Source organism: Hibiscus syriacus, unplaced genomic scaffold (assembly GCF_006381635.1).
Source record: "Hibiscus syriacus cultivar Baekdansim isolate YM2019G1 unplaced genomic scaffold, ASM638163v2 tig00112503_pilon, whole genome shotgun sequence".
Taxonomy (NCBI): domain Eukaryota; kingdom Viridiplantae; phylum Streptophyta; class Magnoliopsida; order Malvales; family Malvaceae; genus Hibiscus; species Hibiscus syriacus.
The window spans coordinates 2312337-2336291 of NW_024063349.1; the positions used below are offsets into that span (position 1 = coordinate 2312337).

General features: G+C 34.9%; 3 protein-coding genes across 3 annotated transcripts; 1 reads left to right on the top strand and 2 right to left on the bottom strand.

Moving 5' to 3' along the window:
• Positions 1-9392: 9392 nt before the first annotated feature.
• LOC120180870 (protein CIA1-like) lies at positions 9393-14496 on the bottom strand. Its single transcript, XM_039186158.1, has 10 exons — positions 14240-14496; positions 13745-13891; positions 13194-13412; positions 13021-13083; positions 11939-12003; positions 11734-11805; positions 11178-11240; positions 10786-10855; positions 10431-10514; positions 9393-9592 (listed from the first exon to the last, which is right to left on the bottom strand). The coding sequence occupies exons 1-10, from the start codon at positions 14432-14434 to the stop codon at positions 9521-9523; spliced, it is 1050 nt and encodes a 349-aa protein (XP_039042089.1). The 5' UTR covers positions 14435-14496; the 3' UTR covers positions 9393-9520.
• Positions 14497-18756: 4260 nt separating this feature from the next.
• Positions 18757-20473, top strand: LOC120180845 (cytochrome b-c1 complex subunit 9-like). Its single transcript, XM_039186135.1, has 3 exons — positions 18757-18997; positions 19277-19324; positions 20123-20473. Exons 1-3 carry the CDS (start codon positions 18875-18877, stop codon positions 20171-20173), a joined length of 222 nt encoding a protein of 73 aa, XP_039042066.1. The 5' UTR covers positions 18757-18874; the 3' UTR covers positions 20174-20473.
• A 2688-nt stretch (positions 20474-23161) lies between these two features.
• Positions 23162-23733, bottom strand: LOC120180844. The gene has a single exon (XM_039186134.1). The coding sequence runs from the start codon at positions 23703-23705 to the stop codon at positions 23289-23291; it is 417 nt and encodes a 138-aa protein (XP_039042065.1). The 5' UTR covers positions 23706-23733; the 3' UTR covers positions 23162-23288.
• Between the last annotated feature and the right edge of the window lie 222 nt (positions 23734-23955).

Here is a 23955-nt window from a genome sequence, read left to right on the forward strand (position 1 = left end):
TTGCAAATTTTAGTTTCAAGAATAAACTACTACTTTTTATGTTTATTGTTTTTGGTATATCTTCACAGTGTAGTTTTTGGTATATCTAACTTGGTATGTTTATTGTTTTGTAGAAATTTTTTTCGGCTCAATTGACCTTGAGAAATAAAGTCAGCCTGGCCACTACAATTGCTTCGAAGCTTTCACCTGCTCAAAGACAATTGTTTGAGGAAACCTGCTTCGGGCCATGGCTGAGAGTACAGCATCCGGGTGGAGATGCTAATTTGACCCATTTGTGGCTTCAGACCATGACATCAAATCTACCCGACAGTATACAACGTGGTGAGGAAGAGATATGGTTTCATTTTCCACCAGCGTATACTTGTTTTGGGCGGAAGGAGTTCTGTTTAATCACTGGTCTACGATTCGGACACGATGATGTAGGCCGGTACACTCGTCATATCGCCCGCCCATCATGGTTATCCCGGGTTTTTCCGGATGAGTCAATGGAGAAGCCGAACCTACATGTCGACGACCTGAAGAAATTGTTTAATAAGAAAGCTGGTTTCACTCGGATGGATGACGTCGATGTTGTCCGAGTATGCCTTCTACTACTTGTGTATGCCGGCTTTTTAGGCAGAGAGGCCAGACAACCTATTCATCGGGAGCTAATAATATTGGTAGAGGACCTGAATGCATGGAATCTGTTTCCGTGGGGTTCGTATATATGGAAAGCTACCTGGACTAAGTTGTCGTCTGCCTTTGATGACCGCAAAAGTTTGCGGGGCGATGGGTCCAAATACACTTTGTCAGGCTTTGTTTGGGCCTTTAAGGTAAGAATTTCTATATAATGTTTCTAAAATTATAATTAATTATTTAACAATTACTAATTTTGTTATTATATTGTTTGTAGATTTGGATATTCGAGGCTTTCCCCAGCATGCGTACATATGCAATAAAAACGTCAAATGATATTCCCAGGGCTATTTCCTGGAAGAGGAAAACTCTGTTGGATTGGGAAGACTTAATACCATATGCGACAATAAATAATGTAAGTTAACACAAATACTTTCATATAATATATAAACAAGTTATTAATAGTAGACGTTTAACTTTGTTTGAGTTTTATATTTTAGGAGGCCAACATTCCATTACAAAGACTGACACCCACGGAGGAAGAGCTTGCCACTGATTGGTGGCAAGCTAGTCAGAGTTTTTTTGATGGCACGGATGATGAGCAGCATCCACTTCCTCCAATTCGAGAGCCATCACCTCACCTAGAGCCATCACCCGATCGACCCGACTATACACCTCTAGAACGAGAGCCATCACCTATCCCGTCACATCATCGAGCCTCTTCTCCACCATCACCTCATGATAGGCGACCGGCAAAGATGCCACGACTCCTATCTCCCTGTTCTCCACCTCAACGGGATGAGTCAAGGGAGTTACGTGATGAGGTCAATGCCTTGCGTGAGGAGATCGGTACTCTACGCGATAACGATGGTACATGGCGTGTGGAGGTGTCAACTTTACGTGGTGAGGTTGCCGCTCTACGTGAGATGATAGTATCGTTGCAGAATGAGGTTCATACTCTACGCAACGAGGTAAGTTTAAGATTTTCCATATTTAACTTAATGATAAATTTACTCGTAATTTCACTTAGATTAGCCATTTCACTTAGATTGCTTAGTAAATTTATTCGGTTGCTTAGTAAAATCGCATTGCGATTTTCATTTCGCGTTGCGATTCTTTCGTTGCGATTTTCAGTTCGCATTGCGATTCTGTCGTTGCGATTTTCATTTCGCGTTGCGATTTTGGTTTCGCGTTGCGATTTTAAGTTTCGTGTTGCGAAAGTAAACTATTTCTTCTTCTGCAAATTGAAACTTGAATGGATTGCATTACTTCAACCAATAGACAAAACAAAGACAAATACTAACTTCAGGGTATTAGTTTGAAACATATTTTTCTTTGTTATCTGATGCATTTTGTGAACTATGATAGAATAATGACTTGGGTGAATACAATGCAAGTTTGAAACATATTTGTCTTTGTTTTCACTGTTTAAATATCATGTCTGTTTATTTACTGATTTTTTTTATTTAATTATTTAGCGGCCCGATAGAGTGGATGCTTTACGTCGGGTTATGCTTGCACGACGGAGTTCACGCATCAGACAGCGTGCACGTGCTATTAAGTCTCCGTACACCCCAATAGTGCGAAGACACCGCAAGAAGAAGCCCGACTCGCCTGTCATCCCTCAAGAGTCCACTCCTATCGTTGAAGAGGCCCCCCTATCATTCCTCGAGAGTCCCCTCCCACCGTTCAAGAGGCCACTGTCATCATTGAAGAGGTCCCTCCCACCATTCAAGAGCCCGATTCACATGGCGTCATATGTAGGCTTCTTGAGAAACCCTCTGACGTGCCGAACATGATGGATTCAAGTTGGCTCTCGTATGAGTTACCGGCCAGTACCATACCGGTATCTGAAGAGGAGAGGGATCAACTACCGGACACAATTCTGGATAACACCCTTTGGGCTAAGACCGCTGTTGATTTTTATCTACATGAGCAGAGCCAGGGGTGTTTCACTGACATATGCAAGCTCACCGATGATATCTATTTGTTGCTTGATCGGTCTTGGTGGGGCGTATTATTAGGGGTCGAAGACAATGGCTATTTCGATGGGGGGGTAAGTCTTATATTTTTCTTATATTTCAATTTGATTAATTTTTTTTTTAAATTTATGTAAGTCACTAATATATGTCTTTTTTTGTAAAACAGCATATCGATGCGTGGGTGACACGTCTTCTAATAATAAGAAAACTTAAGAAAAATAAAAATATACGATATACAATTATGCCGACGTCTTTTCACGCCGTTCACTTGAAGAATGCACGAGATGAATCATTTGATTTGGGCAATGGACAAGCTAAACTTTATCCTGCATGGTGGGAGGTCGATAAGGTTAGTATTTATTTTAGATTGAGTTTAAAGGTTTTATGAAATAAGTGCGCAAATGAATGAATTATTACTTATGATTGCAGGTGTTTATCCCTGTTTTGGAACGTAAACATTGGATTCTCGTCGAGCTTCAGCTCCCATCCCTTAAGACAATAGTGTATGACAGCATGATAAATTACATATCATTGGCTGATTTAAGAGATGTTATTAAGGGATGGAGCTCTCATTTGGCTAAATTCTTGGATGCGATCAATTATTGGACTCGTTCTGGAAACAAGAAGCCAAAGAAGCTCAATATTACAGTTATTAGAGACGAGACCGCGCCACAACAAACGAGCGGAGCCAGAGGAGATTGTGGTCCTCTCATATGCTTGGCGTTGGAGCGTTTGACGACGGGAAGCATCAAGTATCTACCTCCCACCGATAGAGATAGAGCTACAGTAGGCTTGTGGTTTCGGCATTATATGGCTAAATCGATATATACGAGACGCTGCCTACCTGCATCCGCGTTATAAAATGTCCATAAACAATTGGTAAGTTTATATACTTTTGGTTTGAAAATGTTTGGTTAAGTACCTAGAATTCAATAATTTGCTGTTTGTAGGTTTTAGATGTGTAGAAAGTGTTGTTTGAGCAAATGTTTGGTTTCTGCAGGTTAATCTCAGAAGTGAACTGCGTGAAAATGATGTATGGCTGCAAAAGTTGATTCAATAGTTTAATTGATTGTTTTTGATTGTTTAATTGATTTGTAAAAGTTGATTCAATAGTAGATGATCGGAAATAAGAATTATTGCTTATTTTTTGATTGTTTAATTGATTTGTAAAAGATGATTTGTAAAAGTTGATTTGTGTAATTGATGCGAATATAATTCTTATTTGTGCTTGTTTAATTGATTGAAATGTAATGGTTGATTTTGTTGATTTCAATCTGCATTATGTTGAAGGCAAAATTGACTATCGCAATGCGAAATGAAAATCGCAATGCGAAATGAAAATCGCAACGAGAGAATCGCAATGCGAAATGAAAATCGCAATGCGGAAATGAAAATCGCAACGGGAGAATCGCAATGCGATTTTAATTTCGCATTGCGATTCTCTCGTTGCGATTTTCATTTCGCATTGCGATTTTCATTTCGCATTGCGATTCTCTCGTTGCGATTTTCATTTCGCATTGCGATTTTCATTTCGCATTGCGATTTTCATTTCCGCATTGCGATTTTCATGTTGGGATTTTCATTTCGCATTGCGATTCTCTCGTTGCGATTGTAATTTCCGTGTTGCGATAGTCAAATGCATGCCTAATAGTCATAACAACTGAATAACAAGAGTTGGTTAAGTCAAAATGGTTGGCCTGAGTCATTAATTCAACTGAAAATGTTAAAAGTTCACACATAAAATCCACATAATACAACGTTTGCATTTAAAAATCACCTAAGTTAACAGTCCCAAAAGGTGAAGCCAATTGTGATTTTGATGAGGATCCATATTTTGGTAGAGGAAAAGATGATTTTGATGGCACTGGTGATCCACATGTCAACCTTGTATGACCACTTTCCTTGCACCGACTACATGTCGATCTCTTCTTCTCTTCACCCTTAGACGGTATACGATCGTGACTTTTTGGTCGGCCAGGTAGCCTTCTGTCCATGGCTGGTGGCAAAACTGTTTGTAAGTCATCTGGTATGTCCCACTCAGAAGGATGTGGAATAGGGTAGACAATCTCGGCATAAGTCTGTCGATAAACTTCTGTAGTGTAGCAATCCATAGCGTATGCGCTTGAATCATCTTGGTTTAAATGAAGAGCAACTTTTATAACATGGCCACACGGATAACCAGATGTTTGCCATTTCATACAACTACACGTCTTTGCATTTAGATCGACTAGCCCATTTAAGTTATTATCCAGTACTTGAAACAAAGTGTTTGAACATGGTTCAACTCTCCATGACGTTGACTTCACAACACGTTTCGTTATCTTTTTTCAGTCCATGGTGTAACACGATGTTCCAATGTTCCTGTAAATTTAAATAAACAATACTTAGTAAAATATAAATATGATAAGTTACGAATTCAAAGAAATAATACCTGCATGGTTTCTTTTCTTGTAGTACCACTGTTGAATAGAGGCTCGAAAAAACTCCATTAACATAGTAATGGGTAATTTCCGGGAATGACGACTTAGAGCGTTGATTGATTCTGCACTATTAGACGTCATGAAACCATATCTTGCTCCAAGTTGATGTACTCTTGACCATATTTCAAACCCGACATCTTCTAGTGTTTGAGCACACTGAGGCAAAACACGTCTTAAACAATTTATATGCTTATTGAAATCCACTTCCGATAAGCTTTTACAGCCTTCCAGTATGTCCATTTGTGCTTTTTATACCAGCAGACCTTGATTTTAGATTTCTATACAAATGAACACCACAAAGTCCATGAAAAGCATCTGGGAAACACCTTCTAACAGCGTTGTCAATTGAGTTTGCCCTATCGGATATGATTGTCAGATTGCTAATATGACCTATGCAATCCCTAAGATGCCCCATAAACCATGTCCATGAATCAGAGGTTTCAGATTTGCCAACCCCGTAAGCTATTGGCAATATCCCATTGTTAGCATCCATGGCTACTGCTAATAAGTTTACTCCAAGGTATCGACCTTTCAAATGTGCTCCGTCAACTATAATAACTGGGCGCATGCAAGTAATAAACGAACGAATCTATAAAATATATACACAAGAAATATAATCATTTAAATGTGAAATGCATGTAACTAACAAAAATGAGTCAACAAAATTATATTGATTTACTAACCGTAGCACCAATGGCGATAAACAGCAACTCAAAGCGTCCATCTCTATCTGTTTTGATATGAGTTACCGACCCAGGATTTTTCAGCTTTAAATTGTGACAATAAGCCGGCAGTTGGGCAAACGATGCTTCTGGCGACCCCCTCAACAATTCCAAGGCATAACATTTGGCTCTCCAAGCTTGAGAATATGATATACTAATCTTGAACCGAGCATTCATGTCAGTCATAATTTCATGTCCCCGATATACCCTGCCATTCAAAACATTAACTCAGCCAGAAAACCACCCAACACCTTTTTGTTTGCCTGTCTATGGTGAGGAAAAACTTGGGTTCTTGAACATGTATGTTTATCAATAAAAGTCCTAACTTGAAACATTTCGCAATCTTTTATTCTCTTTGCAATCATTCGCCACATACAGTTTTGTCAATCATACACCTTGTTTCGAAACGATCTTTGCTGATTTGTTAACTTTTAGTTGATAGCCATCTTCCACACATTTCGTATACAAAGCTATCTTCAAGTCTTCCTTTGTATCAAAACAATCATCTTTCTTGATACGAATAACTTTTGTGTAACAATCAACTGCTTTCTTTACCAACTCTTCTTCCGGTATCTGAAGTAATTCTGGCATATTCCAGTTATACGCCCGTGGCATTTTCTTTTCTTCGGGGATTTTTTCTTCTTCTTTTTCTTCTTCAGGATTATATGAATTACAGAATGGATGTTCAACATGTTCATTCACAGTCGTAACTTCCTCCTCATTATCATCAACAATACATTCTTCGGCAACGGCTGTTTCATCATCAAAATTCGGGTATTGACCAATATCAAAATCATTACACGCAGGGTCTGTTTCTTCTTCTGAAACATCATCAAAATCCGTGTATTGACCAATATCAAAGTCCGGATATTGACCAAGACCAAATTTCGAATACTGACTAGTACTCACAATTTTTCTGTTGGCTCATCATCGTCTAACTGGTCAATACGAAAACCGGAATTTGGTGCTGAAAGTTGATTGGGATTTGGATTAGAGAAAGGTTGTGGGTTTTGAGAAAAACTTAGTTGATTACTACCCGCTACTGACCCAACAATACTACTTCTAGGTTCAACAACATACAATGTAACATCATCTTGTGAAACACTAATGTAAGCAATGAATCGTTCAACATCTTCATTGTCGGTTAACAAATAAACTTTACCATTTCTCTGATAAGATAGCCTAAATCCACTTAGGGGCTCTAAATTCAATTTATTTGAAACACGTAGCATTAGAGTTTCATAAGTTAACTTTTGTAAAGACAATTTTAGTTGAAGATTCATGGGTAAAGGCATATATTGTAAAACACCATGAACATTATCCCATGACCCTCCAAAACACAAATCTATCCAAACATGATCAACATTAGATGATTTCATGGTTGTAAATTAATTTACTAAACAGACGAGCTGCGAAACTAAAACCTGTTGCCGGATTGGGAAGGATGTCGTTGGATATAGGAACGGATGTCGCTGGAGAGAGTGATAGATGGAGATGGAATGAGTTGCGATTTAGGGATTTAGTTTATGATTTCAGTGTTATATACCCAAAATTTCAGTGTTGTGATTTACAGATTCTCGTTGCGATTTACGGATTATCGTTGCGATTTACAGATTCTCGTTGCGATTTACGGATTATCGTTGCGATTTACAGATTCTCGTTGCGATTTACGGATTATCGTTGCGATTTACAGATTCTCGTTGCGATTTACGGATTATCGTTGCGATTTACGGATACGCGTTGCGATATACGGATACGCATTGCGATTTACGGATACGCGTTGCGATATACGGATACACGTTGCGATTTACGGATACGCGTTGCGATTTATGTGTTCGCGTTGCGATTTTCATATTCGCGTTGCGATTTTGGAAACTGATTTGCGATTCTGGGGATCGCGTTGCGATTTTTATTTCGCGTTGCGATTTTGTTGGTCATTTTGGCAAATCCAAAAAAAGTTGTTTAAAATCGTATATTATAACTTTTTTTTGGTCACTGAGGCGATTTTCTCTTATATTATTACTCTTCACGCGAGAAACCGACAAAAATATTTTTACTTAATATAATTAAAAAAGTCTAAAATATAATTGGTAAATATAAGCTTTAAAAATGATAAAAATCGATTTCAATAATTTTTTTTATTAAAAGCCTAGTTTTTAGATTTCACAAAATAATATTGTAGGTTAAAATTAAAAATATTATCTTCTCTATGACATTTTTTATTATAACCAAAATTATTATAAATTATAATTTTTTCAATAATAAATCTTAAAATCATTTTAATATAACAGTTTTTGTTGTAATTGAAAACATTACAAATTATATAACACTTTTAGGTTGAATAAGATAATACTTTAAGTTAAAAATTGTTATAAATTAACCTTAAATTAGATTGTCGCACAATAAAACTACCAATATAATATTATCCTATACTTTGCCTAATTCTTATCTTTATATAATATTTTTTCCAATTATTCTTATATTATTGTTATGTTCTTAATTGGTTTTGTATTATTATTTTATCTTATATGTTAATTTAATAATATTTGTATTTAAATTTAAAAATAAGATATTCTCAAACAATATAAAAAATAAATAAACAAAGCAACAAGAAGAATAAATATGAGAATATAAAAAAATATTTATATTATTTTCTCAATATAAATTGTGTATAATACTTTCTTTAGATTTTAGATTCATAGATATAACGAGTAGATATCATATAGAGCTCTAATTTTACTGGATATTAAAAATCTAATAATAAATATTCTTATTTAATACACATAGTTTTAATCATAACAGACCTTCATATAAAGAAATATTTATATTACTTCCCCATGCATGTCCCAAAATAATCATTAAATTTAGCAAAATATTCTAAAATAAACACTTCATAAAATTTTAAAAAATTTAATAATTATTTAATAATAATTTATTTAATTTAATAATTATTTAATAATTTTAAAAAATTTAATGATCAAAACAATCATTTAAATATAGTTGTTGTATTTTGACTTTTTATTTATACGCGTAGGGTAAAGCACAAGGAAAATTTTACCGTACGACCACCTTAATATACAACTAAAAAAAGGCATTATCGGTTTTGTTATTATTTTTTTAACAAAACCGATAAAAAATTATCTAAAATATTATTATTTCTACCGACTTTGTTATTATTGGACGTTTTGTCGAGCTTGGTAATATATTCGATAAAGCTCTACCTAAAACATTATTTTTTCTACCGGATATATTACCAAACCCGATAAAACACCCAATAATAATAAAACCGGTAGAAATAATAATGTTTCCGATAATTTTTTACCGATTTTATTAAAAAAATAATAACAAAACCAATAACACACTTCCTTAACTATATATATATTAGGCTGCCACACGTGAAAATTCCCCAAATCACAAGAGTAGGAGTTATGTCGATACTCTGGAAATTGGACGAACCATAATTTAGCTAATTCATCCAACAAGATGATATTTGAATCTCAATATTTACAATCTTCCCCTAATTTCCAACATCGGCTTGCTTCATAGTTATAAAAAAAATCATAAAATTTATAAAATTTTGCAATTACACCGCAATTCCGCTCGACTACTATTGCAACCATGTTTCCTAAATAAAATAATATCTCCAAACCACAATCATTACAATATCACTCATGCAGATTCCATAAACCATTATGAGAAGAAAAAAATAGAGAGATTTGGATCAGGACAAAGTTTCCAGCTCCCATACCTTTATTGTCCCATCATCGCTCGCAGAAGCAAGCAGACGCTTCTCCTGTTATTTTCAAACATAACGAAAGCAGAAATGTTAGCTAAAATTGACACTCCACACAAATCCATTTTAGCATGCATCACTCACAGGTTTAGCATAGTTCTGAAATAAATAATCTCCAGAAAATAAACAAACAGAGAAAAAGGGATAAACTACGCATTTAGTACCTAAACTATTATTTTTGTTTCGTTTTAATATCCAAACTTTTTTTCCAAAATCATGCCTAACGTTTAGTTTAGGTTTCATTTTGATACCAGCCGTTAAAACCTTAACAGAACTGATGACGTGCTTTTTTTCAATGATGACGTGGCATTATCTTATGGTGACACGTCAACATCATCATTAAGTTTTTAACACTGGGGTACCAAAATGAAACATAAACTAAAAGTTAGGAATAGTTTTGAAAAAAAAACTAAAGTTTGGTACCAAAACGAAACAAAAGTAATAATTTAGGTACTAAAGGTGTAGTTTACCCAAAAGAAAAGTGTGAAATTATAGGAAAGTTCTAACTCGACATATAATGGTTAGGCTGCTAAGTAGACAATTGATGGGGATTACAGTTCAGAAAATTCAGATCAGAACAGTAAAGCTCTATTCGAATGGACAATTATAATTGCAATTGTTATTTTTGTTTTGAACAATTTCTGCATGGTTTTGCTATCATTTCAAAATCAATCATTAGGCAATTATTTCAGGAGGAGGGGGGTGGGAACTGAGCCAACAACCACAATGCATAAAGAAACAACGTATTTTTGAGACATATTCATTTGTATGCATGAGCATGAAAGCACATACAATAATCCTCGAGTCCTAGTTAATTTTTCAAGAAAGTAAATCTTACCCCAGGGAACCATTGCACTGAATTTATGTCCATGTCATGGGCCTTCTCCTTCTTCAATAGCAATTGATATGAAGGTCCATTCATCTGAAGTAAAACAAAAAAAAAAGATTAACCAGCTTAATTGCCACTTTTAAAACTTAAATAAGTAAAAAGGGGGCAGTGGCAGTGGAAGGGGCAGAGACGGTTATCCATCCAGCCAAGAACTCTTAACATGTACTCATGTACAGCAGGACAATCTGCCCAATTAGTTTGGCTGGTATTCAGCATTCACATAACCACAAACTGATACTGAAGCATGTTAAAGTTCTCATGTATAAATACGCTCAATGAATAAGAGGCTAAAAGAATTACACACCGAACCATCTTCGCCCTGTACAAACAACCGTACAGCATCATCAGCAGCTCCACTGGCAATAATTCCCTCTCTGTAATAGTAATCCATATGCAATCAGTTTCACCTTAAAGCTCAAAAGAAAATCATGTTATTCAGGTGATAAATAAAGATTTAAATTAGACATCTAAATAAAAGTTATGATAAATAATATTGTTTTTGAACCTTCAAATTGTTATTTAAACAATTATTTATTCATCGATTAAAATCTAATGCTTCCGGAAAACTTTGACATTTTACATTGAATTAACCCCTTCACCTTCAATCTAGAAGATTGAATAAAAAAATGGGATACTAACATTTTCGTTCACAAAATAAACATAAATGTAGTTCGAACAATAAAATGGTGTCAATACCTTGACCAGTGAACTGAAAAGATTGTTCGATCATGATAACCTGAAAGGGTGCACAGATGATTCCTGGACAACCATTAAAGCGAAGGATAACAGTATGCATTACAAGGTCTTAAACGAGAATAAAAGAAAATAAATGCCATACATCAATGCTAATAACTTAGATTTTATCCCTTCAAGATACATGCTATTGAAATACTTGATAATTCCGTTTACTGTTCCCTAGCAAAGCTACAACTACCAGAGTAAGGCTTGATGCTTCAAAGTTTCAAATAGCAAGAATGAGTTCCTTGGCATCAAAATGTGAACATTAATAACTTTCAATGAAGATTATAAGCAATGAATTTATCACTTATAGTGATTCTTCTTTATGCAAGCAAACTATTGCATATAGCCTGAGAAAGCACTTAAAAAATGGAAAACAAGATCAAAGGAAATCAACAAAAATCTAAGTCCTGATAGCTGCTAACCGGCCTAGGCTATGGATTTGATACGATGACAACAAAGAGTTAGAATAGGTGGAAGTTCTAAAACAAAAAAAAAGCGACAAGTTTCTCACCAGGGTGCATAACCATCTCCAGACTGCATCCTTGGTATGTCTGCTTCCCATATCTTCAGGGTAAGATCATCACTGGAAAATCAGTTCAATTTATTTTAACACATCATACAACTTCATCTTCTTCTTATTTTCTTTTTCTGATGCCATCAGAAAATACTATAATACCAATTGCTGCAGATTATAAAGAAAAAATTCTTATACATACCTACAAGTTACCAATTTGTCTCCCTTAGCATTAAAATCAAGTGACCAAACGGTGGAAGAGTGACCACTGACCATAAGATATTGAAACAAAAGGTTTTTAGTAGTCTAGAAAATTCATAAACTAGTGGACAAAAATCTTCAAGGTATAATAAAATTTACGGTTAAATACCACTATGACCACTCAACTAAACCCTATCAAACATGTGGCCATCTAAGAATTTTTACCATCAATTTGGCCACACAAGTACTCAACTGTACCCTATCAAACAATGTGGCCATTTAAGAATTTTTGCTATCAATTTGGCCTCTCAACTTTCTTGCCATCACCCATTGCCGTCACGGAATGATGGTGTGGCATAAATTGACCGATAGATGTGTCACATGCTTCACTTTTAACAAAAGAAAAAAGAAAAAAAATCTGATTTTTTCAGCTTTTCTACCATCAATTTATTTATTTATTTCTAAGTCCCTACTTTGGTAATATTTTTTCCCACAGACACCTAGGATGGATGTAACATCCCATTTCCGGCCAATCTGCCAACTTCAGTGACCAGAGCTGGGGTAAGTGCCCCCCGCGCGCTGCCTATATCTCATACACCCTCCTTCACATGCCTGTGCATGGAACCACGAGAAATGGCTTTCCGAGGTCGTCTTTCTCCTATGATGCCGGCCTGAGCTTATGACCATACCCAGTTAATCCATTGATGCTGCAGCGGCCTTATCAGTCTACTGCCCTAATTATTTGTTGCTCAGTTACTGTTCACTGCTGAAAAAATTGAATTTTTCACAGTGACACATGTCCCACATCTATTGATTAATTCATGCCATGTCATCATTCCATGACGGCAATGTGTGATGTGGGTAACGACAAGAAAGTTGAGTGGCCAAATTGATAGCAGAAATTCTTAAATAGCCACATTGTTTGATAGGGTATAGTTGAGTGGCCAAAGTTGTATTTAACCCTATAATTTAAAAGACATCACCACAACACTTAACAGGTAGATACAAAACTACATGCCAAGCGGTACAATAAACAAGAAAATGAGCTGAAACATAACAGATAGGGTTTTAGGCCTCATACTGGCTAGATTCACCTAAAGTCTGTACACAGCTCCAATCACCATCATCATCCTCTGACCACCAAACCTACAAGGTAAAGTGAATGTGTTACAATTTGATCACACTTCTCAATCTTGTTGGCATATAATGTTCCATGGTTTTGTTAAAGAGAGATATCCGTTTAGCCAATACAGTACCTTGACGTTGTTATCATAGCTACAGGAAAACAAAATATCCATGGTTGGATGCCATTGAACCATTTTCACGTCTTGAGTATGGCCTTGTAAGACTTGAATACACTCAAATTCATTCCCTGGCATGACTTCCCAAATCCAAACAGTTTTATCTCTCCCACATGTCGCAAGAAGAGAACCCGATGCATTCCAAGATACACTTTTCACTTCATTTTCATGACCCTATACACAACCGTAAAAAATAAATATTCCAATATAATCAAGAAATGAACCAGATATTAACAGAAATATAATCTAAAATCTAAATACTAATAATTTCCATCTTCAAATAATACTTTTAGCTGAATGCAAGAAGCAAGATACTGTAGATCGTTCAGTCCCTTTCAACATGGTAAACCCTTTTGCTTTTAGCCTCAATTTCACAGTATAATTATGTTTTACTTGGTCAATTGCTTTAAATGGTGTGCATATGACACCAAAACTGACTGAAATCTCTTGAGAAATGAAAAACAAAAACAAACATCAATGGATACTAAGAAGAATAAGAGTAATACCTCTAAAGTGGAAACGCATTCAAAGTCGCCCCCAACATTTTCCCATATAGCAGTGGTAGCATCAAAGCTAGCAGTGGCCAACAATTTCCCTGTCGGTGACCAAGCACATGATCTTACCGTTCTAGTATGTGTTTCTTCTAAAACAGCCTGCAAAAGATCACACTCCAAATTGACATGAATTCCAGCAAACATCACATAAAGTAATACTTCAAGATAGTTAAACAAATATGGAATCTATTTCAGTTCATATTAAAAGAAAAATGAGACGAAAATTACAAAATTTCAACCGACTTCAGCAAGGTTTTTTACTATCCCCTATATTAGTTAACTTATATGTAAAGGGGGGGGGGGAAGCAGCAAGAAATAGAACTTTATAAGTTTCTGAACTAGCTTGACTCAATTTCACTTCCCATTAGCAAGATTTTCAGCATAATAATAATAACAACAACAACAATAATAATAAGTAGAAATCAATAACAGAGGGTAAGAGAGGACCTTGCAGTCCCAGGAGCGAGTGCTGGGACTCTGCTCCCAGATTCGAACGGTCTTATCTCCGCTGCAAGAAGCGAAAACCGCTGGCACATCGGCGGCGGCAGTGGCGGGATTCCAAGCGAGGCTCCAAACCCTATCGGTGTGGCCTTGAAGCTTTTGAATCTCGTTGAGCTCCAAATTTGCATCTAACAAGTCCATTCAATTAAATATCTTACAAGGAAATTTACTAAAAAAATATGTAGTTCTGCCTCTTCTGGATTCGATTATTATCTTCAAGTGAGAAATCGGCGAAGTGACCAAATACTACTTTAACTTTACTTTTAGGTTTTCTTTTTAATATATTTTACGCTTTTCTGTGAAACTGTTTTTGACGAAAGAAGAGTTGGGTTTCACGCGCGCAGCCTTCAGGCCCGCGATTACCGGAGAACCGCGGGGCACTTGTGGCAACCTCGTTTCTCAGATTAGTAATTTTCGTAAAATTCATGTATGATATTTTATTGAGTAAATTACGTATTTAGTATCTAAATTATTAATTTTGATCTATTTTAGTATTTAAACTTTTGATTTTTAAAATTATACCTAAATTTTAGTTTTTAATTCATTTTAGCATTCTGTCGATAAGTTTTGAAAAAAATAAAAGTATAGGTACCAAAACATGTTTAGCAGCTAAATCATACTTAAGTTTTGAAAAAAAATGAAAATGTAAGTAGTAAAATGGATCAACACTGATAGTTTAGGTACTAAACGCGTTAAATTTTTAACAAAGTGATGTTAAAATGAAACAAAAAGTAAACTTTAGGTATCATTTTGAAAAAAAATAAAAGTTTAGGTACTAAAACGGATCAAAATTGATAGTTTAGGATTAAATATATAATTTATCCTAATTTATTTTTGGCAAAATATAAATGTTATCAATAAATTATATTAAAATAATTTTTAATTATTAAATTTAAAAAAATTATAAAATAGATATTAAATTTTAATTTTATTTTAATAGATTATATAAGTCTATAATATATTTTGTCTATGTAATATAATTGATTCAGAAATTATAATACTCATAGGTCTAAAGGATATGAGTTCCTTACTTCCTTAAAAGTTCTAATAAACAAAAGGGATCTATATCACTAACAATTTTTTAAAGTGACTTCCATAGGTATACCAATTATTAGGCCTGTAAACGAACCGAACGCACACGAACGGAGGTATGTTTATGTTTGTTCATTTAATAAATAAACGAACATAAACGAACAAATTTTTTTTGTTCATGTTCGTTTATTAAGGAATATAACTTGTTCATGTTCGTTCATTTAATAAATAAACTAACATAAACGAACACGAACATAAACGAACACGAACATAAATGAACATGAACATAAACGAACATAAACGTTGGAGACCCTACCTAGGGGTGTAAACGAGCCGAGTCGAGCTCGAGTATTGTTGAGCTCGACTCGAACTCGAAAACTTTCAAAGTCAGCTCGACTCGACTCGACTCGAAATCTCGCGAGCTTAAAATTATCAAGCTCGACTCGAAATCTAAATATAATATTGAAACTCGACTCGAACTCGAAAAGGCTCGAACTCAAAAAAAAATTAAGAGCTCGATTAAAACTCGAGACTCGAGCTCGATTGAAGCTCGATTCTGAGCTCGATTCAAGCTCGATATTGCCTCAAGCGCAAAGATGCTTAAACCTATTATCCCCCATCTTCTTTTATATAAGTTACCAACCCCGAGCTGCTTGTTTGCTACTGATGTGGGATTGCATAACGTTCCTCCACTTTCTTTATTCCTCTCTCCTTCAACAACAGTCGAGATGAACACAAATTGTGTTTCATGTGATTGCCGACCTTAATCCTTGGGGATCAAACAAACATGTCCTTAGCTTTGTGTTATGTAGAAGTTGAAAATTGGGATATGAGAGAAGTAGGTTGGTTTATTGTTCACACCAACTCATACATCAAAAACCATTCTTTCTCGGCTGGCTAAACTTCCATATCTGGATGGCGCACAAAATTTGTTTGATGAAACGCGTTAAAGAACTTCTCAACCTATGGAATAAGGCCTCACCATTATTGGGGTCTTGAGTTCAAGTAAGCTGACTTGAGTTGCTGGTTGATCACTATTTACTTGTAAATTCGAATACTCCATTATATATGAAAGAAAAGAAGATTATTTGAGTAGAAAAAACGGTGCTTAATACTTAACATTCCTTCCGGAATCCATCACCTTTGGACTTGGTTTCGAAAGCAATCGGTTTCTGGGACTCCTCTTTGCTCATCGGATAACCAGCTGGTGGTGCAGTCACATAGGGTTCCGGTGCAGTGGATGTTGACGGTGTTGGGTATGCAGCTTATGGATCGTTCAAAAAGAACTAAACTATGTTAATATTGTTGGGTTTTCCAAATAAAATTGGATTAATTATGGAGTTGGTCATCAGAATATCATATTAATTAATATTTTTAAGATACTTACAAATTGGTCACCAAAATTGATTTAAGAAGATTGGGTTAAACATAAATGAATGAACATGAACGAACATAACAGAACGTTCACGAACGAGACCTATGTTCATGTTCGTTCATTTAATTAAACGAACACAAAATCTTGTTCATGTTCGTTCATTTAATAAATAAACACACATAAACGAACTTCCCGCCGTACGGTTCATGAACGGTTCGCTGAACGTTCAGTTCATTTACAGGCCTACCAATTATGAATTTCATATATCTTAAAATGGATAAACTATTAAAATTGTCACTTTTATTTTATTTTTGTTCATTGATATAAAAATTATTATTTTGTCACTTATGTTATCAATTTATAATGTTTTGATTTTTGAAACGTTAAATGTTATTAATTTGATGACCTAACACATTAGTAAAATGAGTTAGTTTTTAATTTCATCCATGATCTTCAGATAAAATATCTAGTTGACCCTTAAACTTTAACTAAAATATCAATTTGATCCTTGAATTTTGATAAAATATCAATTTAACTCATGAATCTTATCAAATTCATCCACTGTCGGTTGTTACTCACTAGTTTCACCAATCACTATCGATTGTCATCAGTCATTAGACCTTAAAATTTCTAATTTTTTATTTTAATCTCTTGAATACGAATTTAATATTCGTCGCATCGAATCATATGCTATTACTTGATGCTCTAAACCAATTGATTTAGTGGTTGATGTGATTTTATTATAGCAGGGGTTGAATTGCTCTCATGGTGTTATGAAAAAATTATTGGATGAAATAGGGTCTCATCGAAATTATTTTTTGGTCTAGTGTAAATGTTACAGTATCCGTCGGAAGTGGCCGGAAACATAGTGCGACTTCGAAAGTCGCCGGAAACATAATGCGTCTTCAGTTTTGTTCAACCTTCCCCAGTGCGTCTTTAACTTTGTTTAACAGCAAAAAACGAGGAAGATGCATTATGTTCCCAACGTCTTTTCCAAAAGACGTATTGTGTTCCCGACGTCTTTTTCAAAAGACGTATTGTGTTCCCGACGACTCTTCGATTATTGTAATATCCACAATATCTCGAAAAATAATTTCGACGATACTCTAATTCAACTAATATTTTTTAAATAACCTATATCAGCAAATCAGTGCAGCAGGGGTGGTGGAATCATTCATTTCAATAGAGTCCTGTCTTTTCATTGCGTTATTTGTCTTGGCTTTTTCATTGAACTATAACTGGTTTTGTACTGTTTGGTGGGTGAGAAAGTGAAAGTAAAAAAGAGATTAAAGAAAAAGTTAAATAATTACTACCACTGTTCTTGTTGATATGCTATTGCTATTGACTATCAAGCTTCGAAGCATGAGATTATACCTGTGTAAATGAAAATTGGGATTCATCAGTTTTAACTGTTAATTCTTTGTAGAACGAAAACAAGGGGGCAGCCGAGAGTCACAACACACAATCAGAGACCGAGTCGATGAAAAAGGAAACACCCGAGTCAATGCCACAAGAATCATCAGAAACAGTTCAGTTGGAACCGAGGTTCAGGTACCTGGAAAGCCAGTCGAGCTTGTGTCACCCACCTATTCCCTTATATCGGATTTTATCTTTCAATTATTTTTTTTAAAATCATACATAATATTACATTTTGAATATATTTTGGTCATTCATCATTAAAAGATACAAACTATATTAATATATTACCATAAAATAATGTCATATCATTATAAAAAAAATCTAACATTAATAGTTTTGTTAAATTTTTAATGACCAATGACCAAAATAAAATTAAAATAAAATAAAATACACAAACGATCTTCAATTTATATGTCAACATATTATTGTTAAAATTTTAATAAAAAAATATATATTTAAAATATTTAAATATATAAATAATTATTTTATAATTTTTAATAATAAATAGATTTAATAAAATAATATTCTATAATTAAAAAATTATTTTATAAATTCTAATAATAGAAACTCAGTAAAGGACAATTTGAGTACTTTATCAACAAAAAAAAAAAAAAAAATCAAAGCAATTGAGCCGTCGACCCAGCAAGCGCATTCCCTATAATTCGGGTAGACCCAGTAACCCTTAGTTCACCATCTCTGCAAACCTTAATCGCAGATCCCCGCAAAAGAAACTTCCTTTACCATATTGAATCATCATGGGTTCTGTCACTCGAAGAAGAAGTCAAGGAGGCCTCTTCGAAAGCCTCTACAGAGTCATCATGCGCCGTAACTCCGTATACGTCACCTTCGTCATCGCCGGTGCTTTCCTCGGCGAACGCGTAAATTTTATCTCTCTTTCGCGTTGAATCTCATTGATTTAGACATTTGATCCCCTTTTTCGTTTAAAATTTGTTGTTGATTTGTAGGGGAAAAGTTTAGGGTTTGTTAATTTCTGATTGGGATGCTTTTGCTCCGATGATAATAATTGCTATTTTATTTTTTGGTTTTTATATTGTAAATGATGTTTATTTGGTTTTAATTGTTGTTGATGAGTTTTAGTCTAATGAAAAAGAAGTATGAAGTTTTTTTTATTATTATTATTGACTTGACTTTTGCAGGCTGTAGATTATGGAGTTCATAGGCTCTGGGAATACAACAATGTTGGGGTAAATTTTCTTATCTTAATTCAGTTTTCTTGTGAATTTTATGGCATAGGCAGCTTATTTTGCTGGGATTATTTGGAATATCATTGACAAATTGGGTTGTGAACTCAATGTTACACGCATGGACTTGTATTTGATTGCATTGATGAGAGGATACAATATAGTCGTATTTGATTGCATTGATGAGAGTATACAATATAGTCGTAATATCGTACCTGTCGTTTCTATGGTTTTCTATGATCAAATATATATCATTGTTTTGATAGTGCTATTAGATGCTTGGGTTGGGAAACACGGCTTCAGAAAATTTTTGAAATTGTGGCTGCTTGTGATAGGCTTTATTGAGAAAGGATCTTGGAATGATTGTAGTTACCTTGCAAGCTTAAAAATCACGAATTTTGAATTTGGGTGCTAAATGAAATAGATGTTGCAATTCTTGTAGAAGGCTTTAACTCCTGTTCAACAATTGTTGCACCTTATATTTGTACATTGTGTGGTGGTGGGTGTTACTTGTTACTTGTTACTTATTTCATATTGAGCCTCTTAGGTTGTGTTCCTAATTTTATTATTTTCTGGTGTCAGTTGAGTGCATATGTATGCCGTATGTAATGCCAAAAATGAGTTATTTTTGCTTCCTCTTCCCTTTATTTTCCTAAACCATGTGATATAATCTAGCCTTCTGGTGTCAGTTGCTTGATGACTGCATGTTTACTGATCTTTGTCTGCAATAATTAATTATCTCCAGAGCTTATGTGGTTCATCTACTAAACTTGTAAGTTCGGCGTTATTGTTGTACTACAGAAACGATATGAAGACATTCCAGTGTTGGGACAGAGGCAATCAGAGGAATGAAATCACCAGACCTTTTCTGGATGTTTTGAATTTGTTATTGAGGATTGAGCCAGAGCATATGTCTATTTTTGGTAGCTATGCTCTCATTGTTGCAATAAAATGTGTTTTGGTCGAACAGCTTTGTTTCATAACCATGAGTTGGTTAGACAATCATTCAAAAAAAATTATTATTCAGATTTGTTGATGGCAGCATCAAACTGATTGAACCCATTTTGTCATCATAGTTGCATTTGCATCGAACGATTAGGTTCTGTATGATTGTGATTTGATGGCCAATGTTCATAATAACAGGATGACCGAGATTTGAGGGGTTAACAACCAGTCTCTGGTCTTTTTTGGTTGGAAAAGTCGAGCACGTTTGAAGGGGAAATATACAGCACTTGTGAAAATTCTTTTTTCATTTGTCTTGGAGAAACCTGAAATTATTGCAGTGAAACCCAAACCGAGCTATATACACCATTGTTATAGGAGGCATCACATCTTCAATATAGTGCCTTGAATTGCAGAAAGAAACCATAGAATCGACCTAAAATACTTACAGAGGAGTGATCAAAACAATATAAAAAATGAAGTATGACCAATGTACCTGAAAGATATATTATTTCACCATGAAGGAACTTCTGCAACTGCACAATAAATTGTATTGCAGCGTTTTGCTCACGGCTTAGTAAATATGTTACTGAAATTCCTCAATGAAACTGTGGCACCCCAGAACATAAACTAGACTCAAGATCGTTCATCAAGGGACAAACGTAAGATTTTATGTTAGAGGAGATAAATGTTTAAAATTTTAGACGAGGTGAACTTATAAAATTCTAGGGACGAAAACAGATTATCAATAAAAAATACAAAAAAAAATATCTAAATATATGATAATTTGAAGTTTTAAGGGGAATGTCCACTCTGGTCGTCCCTTTCAATCCATCCCTCTACGTCGTTTTGTTGAATTTGATTAGAAATATGCCTAGTGAAGCATTTGAAATGTTCCACACCATAGATGATATTAGGTAATAGAAAGCAAGGCAATAACCTCGACCCTTCATTTGCCAAATTGAATAACTTACCACTTGCATACATTATTGACCACGTCGAGCTTACCACTTGCATGCATTGTTGACCACTTCAACTGATGAAAATCAAATGAAATTTCACATGGCGATAATGATAATATATTTTATTCATATCAATTACAACATCAAATCTTTTACGTAATTCAAAACCAAGTCCGTACTCTGAACCTTAACAACATTCCAGTCGACCACCAGGCTTGATGGTGGAGAGTGTTTCGGGATCTCTTGAGGTGGAAGACTCAATCTCTGGGTTCTAATGTGTTATACCTACCATGAAAAGGTGAAACAGTTGTAATTATCATCAAATCTTTGAATCCTATTGTATTTATTTATTACTACCTTTTATTGCAGATTAAGATATCAGACATATATTTTTCTATCTTTTATCTCCATTACTGTTAAATGTTATCCCCTGGATGAGGAAAGAGCCAAGTCTAAGGTGATAAGGGACCATACAAAATATGCCACTTATGGCAGACATGGTGACATGATATGAGCCATTAATGACGGCTGGTTTTCAAGCATGTTTTTCAGAAAGTGCCCTGTTCTATACTTTCTAGCCTCCTTTTTTTTCAATATATATAAATTGGTTTGGGAATCAAGATGGAAAACTGGGTGGTTATTCTATTAATTAACCTCATGTTGGTTCCACTGTAAAACCTAACTTCCATTTATAAAACGTTTAGTTTCCAAAAGCTTTGATAACTGAAATGATCCTGTCTATGAAACTTTCAGTTACATCCGACACATTTCCCACCTCACCACATCTTCCAAATTCTTTTCAGACCCTTTCGGCTTTTAAGTCTCAATTTCCTGTTTCTATGACCTTTTCTTTTTGGTTTAGGCTAAAGATGCTTCATGGTATATTCACACACACACACACACAAAAGTTTACTATGAAAGGAAAGAATGCTGTTCCTCAGGCTCAGAAGTAAATTGAGAATTTTGTGATTGGTGATGGAAATAGATTGCTAATACTTGTTAAGCATTTCAAGAGTATCATGATTAATGCACCACACACGCTAAAGAAAAGCTCACTTAAACTCTTCCTACCCGTATCATAATGCAAATTTTACTGGCTTAAGTTGACTTGTCCTTTCAGTTCATACTAGAATTGCCTATAATTATGAGTAATAGCACCAACGCTATCGTGGGTGGAGCAGTAGACGCACCACCATAGCCCTAATTATCACCAATGCAAAGGGTAATTATACATTCTTAGTGTTCTTGTATTTTAATATTTTAACCTAGTATGAGTGTTGGATATAAATATGTACTCAGATATGGATATGTTTACTTTATTTTAAGTTATTTCGTACATTTAAGGTTCGAATATATGCTATATACAAGTGTTAGAATTGCTTTTAGTATGATTCTGGTTTGGATTTTAGCATCAGTTAGGATCTAAGAGATGGAGAAGTTGCTTTCATTCCTCTTTTTTCCCTTTCCAAACCATGTTTTTAAGGTGAGATGACAATTAGAAAAGCTCCCTTTTAGTGACTTGGCAGGTGAGAATGAGACAGAAGCCTCAAGTTGGGTTAGATGAATTTAGGTTCTTTAAAATGTGGTGGATTGTGCTAAAACCTGGGGCATCAAAAGTACTATCTCTTGAGTTCCAGAACTCAAAAATATATTGGCTTTTCCATTATTCTAATAAAGAAGAAGCTTTTATTCTAATTACTGTTGTATTACACACAGTTACAAGCCTTTGTTACTATTTCATTGACCTAGCATGTGCTGGAGTGACTGATACTCAGTTTAACTTTGTTTAATTAGGCGATAGATGCCCATTTCTTGTAATCAAGGAGGTCATTGATGTTAAGAATTGAATTGGAAATCCATTTAAATGAAGACAACATCAATGGATGTTCACAAGGGACATGGATTCAATACAGATTATATCATTTTATCTGCTAAATTTTCATGAAGGAGACATCATTCATATCTTGTGTATACTTGATATATATTCTATCTACTCTATCCCTATGATTAATTCTAGCTAACAAAAGCTAAAACACTTGTTTTTTACTATATGTTATGTTTTGCTAGTTTACATCAGATGTGTTTTGTTTACTTTGTATCTGAGAAACCATATCCTTAGCTGAAACTCCTCCTTTCTCAAGCAGCTCTTGAAGTTCTTGCTTACTGATTATCAACTTAATTCTCACAACACCAGGCTTCCCTTGATCATCATCATTGTTAACCTCCGGATTCGAAAACCGGACCTTTTTCTTACCCTTTTTGGATGGTGATGGGAGAGGTACAAGGTAATACAACTGCCCGGAGAGCAACTTTGCATCGGGTCGAAGATGCTGGAAGCCGGAGAACGAGTCCGACAGAGCGTGACCGGAAAAGTTCGATAGAACTTGTTGAACATTGATGGGGGGTTGATATTCAAGTATTTTGCCATCAGGCTCCATGACTCTTATTACTTTCTCTTCTGCAACTAAGCAATTCCCCATGGCCTTTGTAAAACTTCACACAGTAAAAGAAGAAAATATAATGGAAGTTGAGCAAAGGTGATGGTGGTATTTAAAGAAGATGTTAATGGCAATACCCTTATAACATACACAATATTACACAAGTTGCCCTTATCCTTTTGTGGAGAATGGACCCCATTTGTTTGATTTTGCTGGTGTGTAAGCTGGACTTGAAAGTCATTACTCCTCAATCATTCCTTTTGCACAAAGAAACAACACTTTTTTGACTCAG